The 6,621-nt window shown below is 42.3% G+C and overlaps 1 protein-coding gene across 1 annotated transcript; it reads left to right on the forward strand.

Annotated features, from left to right (window-relative positions):
• Positions 1-375: 375 nt before the first annotated feature.
• Positions 376-6,417, forward strand: LOC122180143 (histone RNA hairpin-binding protein-like). Its single transcript, XM_042871618.1, has 8 exons — positions 376-493; positions 621-752; positions 1,976-2,080; positions 2,602-2,661; positions 2,913-3,044; positions 3,711-3,860; positions 4,688-4,772; positions 5,458-6,417. The coding sequence occupies exons 1-8, from the start codon at positions 450-452 to the stop codon at positions 5,572-5,574; spliced, it is 825 nt and encodes a 274-aa protein (XP_042727552.1). The 5' UTR covers positions 376-449; the 3' UTR covers positions 5,575-6,417.
• Positions 6,418-6,621: the final 204 nt, after the last annotated feature.

The raw sequence follows: 6,621 nt of genomic DNA on the forward strand, positions 1-6,621 counted from the left end.
GCAGCTCAGATCCCCGCGCTGCTGCCATTGGTGGCCGCGAGCGCAGGGAGAGCGCGCCAAAACGGCGCTGAGCCGCGCTCCGATCTCCCGCCGCGGCCGGGCGGGGCCGGGCCGAACCATGGCGCTGGGTCGCGGGAGGAGGGAGGAGGAATTGCTGTCCTGGCGCCGCGCGTGTCTCGGTTCCGTGCACGTCCCGAGGCGGGTTGGCCGGCCGTTGTTCCACGCTCACGGAGTGGTTGGGGAGAAAAGACGCTTCAGCGGCCGCGCTCCGCTCCCCTGGATCTCCACCCCGTACCCGGCGCAGTGGACCGGCCGGCGGGGGGCGGGGCCGGGCGGGGTGGCGGGAGATGCGAAGAGCCAGGTGGTAAGGCGGCAGTTCCGCACGGTCTCCTGCGTGTGTGTGTCCGTCTGTCCTTCCATCCGTCTTTCCATCCTCAGGGCCCCGCGCTATGTCCTTCCGCCAGAGGAGCCCGCACGGCACGGCCAGGAGCAGGTAGGGCGAGCGAAGGGCTCGGGGCGCTGCCGTCGGTCCCGGCTGAGCCACGATCCCCTCAGCGAGGGGCCGCCATGTTGTGCCGCGGGGGCGGCGGGTCTCTGAGGGAGCGCGTCTCTGCCGGCAGCCCGCAGCCGCCCCCTCGCTGGTCCCAGGGAAGGAAGCGCGGCGCCGACGGGAAGCGGAGGATGCGGAGCGACGGCGAAGCGGCGATGTGCGGGGACGTGGAGCGCCGGGCCTCGGACGGCAGGGCCGACAGGTGAGAGCGTAGGGGTGAGACGGAACGGCCTCCGGTTGTGCCGGGGGAGGTTCGGGTTGGACATCGGCAGAAATTTCCTCTCGGGAAGAGCGGCGATGCGTTGTCCTGGCGCGTTCCTGGAGGTGTTAAAGAACGGTGGAGATGTGGCGCTGAGGGATGCGTCGGTGGGCCTGGAGGGCTGGTTGGACTGCAGGGCCTTCGGGAGGTTTTCCCGAGCCATCGGGTTGCTGGTGGTTCTCTTTCGTTGGGAGAACAGTAAGCAAACGTGACCTGAAAAACAGGAAACAATTTAAGTAACTTTCCAGAGGTCTTCCAGATCTAATGAAAAGTCTTTGGTCTGTAGGGCTCGGCTCTGAGCTCGTGGTTTAGGATGATTAACCAGCAGGACAGAAACTGCTCTGGAAAACTTGACTAACAGTCTGAATGTAGGCAGCAGCTGATGATTAGGAAGAGAGATAAGAATCATAGAATGGCCTGGGTTGGAAAGGACCACGTTGATCATCTAGTTTCAACCCCCTGCTATGTGCAGAGTTGCCAGTCACTAATACTAGGCTGCCCAGAGCCACATCCAGCCTCGCCTTTAATATCCCTTCCCAGTTTTGAATCTTCTCGTGATGTTAACAGGCTACAATGAAGTTATTACATCCCATTTGCAAATCTCAGTTAACCAACTGAAAATGAAGTGACTTTTTTTTAGATTAGGTGAGCAATACTGTTGTGTTCTATTTTTTTTCTTATACCTATTGAGTCTCTAAACAGGAAATAATAAATACTGTTTAAGTCCTTTAATGGAGAGAAATTATGTGAGTAAATGAATAAAGATGATCTTTCCCATGCTGTTCTCTGAAGGAAACCATCAAAATTCTTAAAGTGTAGTCTAGGTTACCTGCTGCAGTGATACGTTTCCACAGATATCTTCAACAACTTTTACTAAAACAACAAGAAGAACAAAAATACCAATAAATAAAATATCAGAGAATTGTAGGGGTGGGAAGGGACCTCTAGAGATGATCAACTCCAACCCCCAGATCAGTCAACTTCAAAGTGGAATCATCAATTGCTCAGTTTTACAATGCTGAAATTTCAATAGAATCATACAAGATCTTCACAACCATTGTGAGTGCTATACCTGACAACATCAAATAGCTACTAACTTGCAAACAGGGAAGATGGTGGGGAAGGGGTAAAATGCAGTAGAACAACTTTATTTTTTTTCCTTTCAGTTTTACAACACCAGAAGGCCCTGGCCCCATTTCCCGGTGTTTAGACTGGGCAACTGCAGTGGAAGAAGATGAAATGAGAACCAGCGTTAACAAAGAAATTGCAAGGTACTCATGGGTGTTTAAGATGAAGTGGGGAAAAGAGGGAAGTGGAAGTTTTCTTGTAGAATCTGTACTGACTCGTATTTTTAACTTCACTGTTCAGTCAGACTCAGACCGTGGTTCAGTCCTAGTCTACAAAGATTGGAGTTCAATCTTAGCCTCAGAGTCAGAGTTCTGCTTTTCAATCCAGCTTAACTCCATAGCACACTGAGGGAATGTATGTCTCTAAATCTCTCCCTTTTGGAAGAAATGTATCCACGTTCCTTTCAATGTCCCTTCTCATTGTTCACTGTTTCTGAATATCTTTTTCTGTTTAAAGATGTTTTATAGTGAACTTAGGATGAGTCCTTGGTTGTGTTGTGTTCTTTAGTTTTTGGGGGAAAACTGAATCATCTGCTAGTGGAAAGTATTTACAGTGTGTAGGTGGATTTCTTTAAGGCCTTGAGGTAAAACTGACTGAGCTGTCACAGTGCAGCCATGTATGTTCTCTGTGTATATGTTCTTAATATTGACTTGAACTCTTGCAGATACAGAAGAAAACTCCTGGTAAATGAGTTTTCAAGAGAAAGGAAGTCCTCTTCAGGAAGGTAGGTTTCTAGCTTAGCTGAAGAAAATCTTTGCAGTAGATTTGACTTTTCAAATGTAGTGTTGCTTTTGAAAACCCTCGAGTTGAAGTGGTACATCTTAGCTCTCTCCCAACATTTAAATTTATTCACATCTCAAGCATCCATTTGAAAGCACTTTACATGTTTCTTTTGAGTCTTCCATGTACCAGTTTTTTTTTTGAGTATCACTTGTTTTCTAGTGCTCCCAAGTTTATGACATTCTGTTCTTACAGTTCTGATTCAAAGGAGTCCACTGTAACAGTAGAACTGGAAACGGATGAGGTGGTTTTGATGAGAAGACAAAAACAGATAAACTATGGGAAAAACACAATTGCATATGACAGATACATTAAAGAAGTTCCTAGGTAAGGTGCTTTTGCTTCTGGAAAACTAAATGTTCGTATGAACTCCAGCTTGTTTTTTCTAAGCATGTGAACATACTAATGTTCTTTCTAAGCATGTGAACATACTAAACTTGGTATGTGAAGCACGTTGAAATAAAAAGGCATTTACAAATTTTTTTTTTTTAATCAGTTAAGTAAAACAAGCTATCAAGTGGGACTTGGATTTTTTTTTATTTATTTTACAACAACTGCACATGAGCAGTTCCCCTTCAAACTTTCTCCTGTTGCAGAAATGAAAGCGTAAGCTCTTTTGGTTGTGCTTGTCAGCTTGAAGAAATGAAACAGCTTTGTCAATGGTAAAATGAAAAGCAAAATGGACTCTGGTTGTTGTTATGTTTGGACTATGTTTTATGTGCAGAAACTGCATGATTAAGTTTTTAGATCTAAGATTGTCTTTTTTTCCCACTTGACCCAAAGACAGAAAAACTAAAATGTTCATATGTAGATGCCAGCCTTCCAGCAGAGTGCTGGGATTGGGCAGTAGTTCTTTTTGTGAAATAACTTTCCAGGCTAAAAGGTTGTAATGAGCCTGCTAGACAGCAGGCAGTCTGTCTTAACTTTCTCAGCCATATGATAAGTCTGTTTGGAAAGCATTAATTTTTTTTTTCATGTCTAATATCTGAACAGATGCCATCGTATACCAGGAGTTCATCCCAGAACTCCAAATAAATTTAAGAAGTATAGCCGTAGGTCATGGGACCAACAAATAAAGCTGTGGAAAGTTGCATTGCATTCCTGGGATCCACCGACTGAAGAAGGATGTGATCTGCAAGAAATGTGCGTATGGAATATTCCAGATAAAGAGATATTTTTTAAAGTTCTAAAAAATAAAGCAGTGTGGCCATTTGTGAGACAAGTCAGTGATGGCTGAATGTTTTCATTAGTTACTTGTCCATGGATGGTGCTCTTGAGAGCTACTCAGTTCCTTCTCAGTAATGTGTCACAGCTTTTAGGACATACTTGGTGGGAATGGACTTGTCCTTTGTCTTTGCAAGGGCGTGTAACCTTTGCTTCTGGAATGTATTTCCACGGGATGAAATCAGAGTCAGTACCACAGTGCTCCATAAAGGGAAAAATCACACCGGTAGGACAGGCTGGTTTTTGCAGAGCAATCTAGATTAATTACTCTGTGCTAGAAGCAGTACTGGCGAGCTCTGATTGACTGGCTGGTCTCATAAATATTGAGCTCAGACCAATACAGTGTGCCAGAACATGCCTTACAACCTCACTTGCTAGATCAAGAACAGTGGTACATCGAATCACAGAATCTTAGGAGTATGTAGGCAGTTAAATCTTGACAAATCAGTGGAGACAAATCAGTGGAGGGAAGAAATAACTTAGGAAAAGAGCAAAGAATTGTCTTCTGCATTGAGGCATTGCCTGAGTGTCAGTTGTCTTTAGTCATTCAATCTCAAGGCTTTTATTTATTCTTTGGCCATTTTGGCTGTATGAGTTAACCTGCAATTCTCTCCTGTCCCAGCAGTTTGCCCTGCTGTCCCTGTACCTTCTGTAGGTCTCTTGCTCTTATGGCATCACGTTCACAAGTGAACTCCTACTGAAAAATGCAATTTTCTCTAAGATGTTGCTTCTTAATTATTTCACAGTAGTCCTGTTGACCTCGGTGAGATGGAGACAGAATCCATAGGAAGCAATTCTACAGAATCTCAAACAAGCTGTCAAGATAATTACGTAAGAATACCTCTCATTTGCTTACATATTTATTAATAATCTGTCCAGTATTTAGAATTATAACCTGAATGGCCTGAACACATAAGAGATTCCATCATCTGCTATTTTTAGGGACTGAGCAGTTTCTAAATCCAAATGATTTCCCAGCTGTAACCAATCTGTGTCTATAGTCTGAGTCTAGAGTGACAGATTCTGCAGTTATGGAATGTTAGATATCTGTCAAAAGCATGTCACCTGTGAGTTATGATTTAGAGACTAATGTTACTATGTTAAAACAGAATGTAATTTGTATATTCTTGGCGCTGTTGGGCTTTCTGAAGGCTTTTTTTACACCCAGAAAGCACTTAGCTCAGCTGAGCAGATGCCTTTTCTAAAGATACACTAATCTTTTTTTTACTGTTTTGTTAAAGTTTCTCTCACACTGAATGTAAATCAGTATAATGCCTTGGTGTAGCATATGCTGATCCTTAAAACTACATTCCAGAAATTATAGAATGGGCGGAAATCTTCAATTTAAATCTTGTCAGTCTTAAGACTAGCCTTGGGTTTTAGTACAGTCTTTAAAAAAGTGTTTGTAAGCTTCTGTTATAGAGTGGCCTAAATGAACTGCAGAAGAAGTTATGTGAGTTACTGCGTCAATAAACCTGCACTTAACTGCTGTTTTTTAACTGACTTTGTATTCCAGGATACCTGTTCTGGCACTCCCACCAAAGTTCGACACATTGACTATCAAGCAGAAGGTGAATTTGACTTGGACGCATGTTTGAGTGAGCCTCTTAAAGATTTAAATACTGTGAGTTAAATAGTTTTGTGCAGATTGTTTTAGAAGAAGTTTGTTTTAAATTTGAGATGTTAGATTGATTCATCAGTTGAGTGTTTTCTACCTGTCAATAGTGAGAAGTCTTAAGCAAAGTTAAAAACAAATTTCTTTAAGCTGTGGTTGGTCTGCCTGTTGTCTAGACCAAACTGATGTTTAAATTCAACAGTGTGACTTCTTTCTAACTTTTAATTTATGTATATCAGATTTTTAAATTTTTTTTTATTATTGTTATTTTTTTTACAAAACTTTAAAATAATAGCTGGAGGCAATGCTGTCCTCAAGTAATTATAAACAGTCGGGCAAGATCTTGCTATTTTATTTTTCCCTGGTTATCCTGAATTCCAGTGTTTCACCTGCGGATCGAGAGCGGAGTACAGAAATATTTTCCATCTTATGTCATTTTGCTTTTCCTTCTGTCTCTACTGCCAAGATCTGCCTGGATGTAATGCAGATGTTAGCAGAAGCACACTGCTGATCAGTATAAGGACACTTGTCTGTTGCAGTTACTGCAGTTTTAGCTGCCTTAGATTTTAAAAGCAAAGAAACAAACAAAAAAAAGCCAACAAACCACAAATTCTTTTCATTTACAAAAACATTTTTGAAACATCTGGAAAGAAGGTACTTAATGTTGGATGTCAATATGGAAAAACATAGGTAGCAGTAATACTACTTTGAAAAACTATAACCTGAATTTGAAACTTGTAAATAGTAATGAGCTACTTGTTAATACCGACAAGAGCATAAGATGTCTAGGGAAAATAACAAATCCTTTTTAATTTGCTGTTTTTAAATGTAAAACTTGTAAATGGTAACACTGTACAGACTTTCTGCTGAATGCAGTTGATGTTTCTACTGCTTTTGTATGGGATTTGCTGGAAAATAAATTGATATACATTTATTTATGACTCCCAAGCTTCTTTTCCCACTACGGGTGTTCTGTGGATAACACAATGCAAATAGTGAAGATCGTATATCTGAGGCACAATAATAATAGGCTGTGATATTACAGGGGTTTTTTGCACCTTTTGA

Source organism: Lagopus leucura, unplaced genomic scaffold (assembly GCF_019238085.1).
Source record: "Lagopus leucura isolate 7727_CA_CO unplaced genomic scaffold, USGS_WTPT01 Super-Scaffold_100004, whole genome shotgun sequence".
Taxonomy (NCBI): domain Eukaryota; kingdom Metazoa; phylum Chordata; class Aves; order Galliformes; family Phasianidae; genus Lagopus; species Lagopus leucura.

Coding starts and splice junctions, on each gene's coding strand:
- LOC122180143 (XM_042871618.1), top strand. CDS start 450: ATGTCCTTCCGCCAGAGGAGCCCGCACGGCACGGCCAGGAGCAG. Junction 2,081..2,601: donor GTTAACAAAGAAATTGCAAG/GTACTCATGGGT, acceptor GAACTCTTGCAG/ATACAGAAGAAAACTCCTGG. Junction 3,861..4,687: donor GGATGTGATCTGCAAGAAAT/GTGCGTATGGAA, acceptor ATTATTTCACAG/TAGTCCTGTTGACCTCGGTG.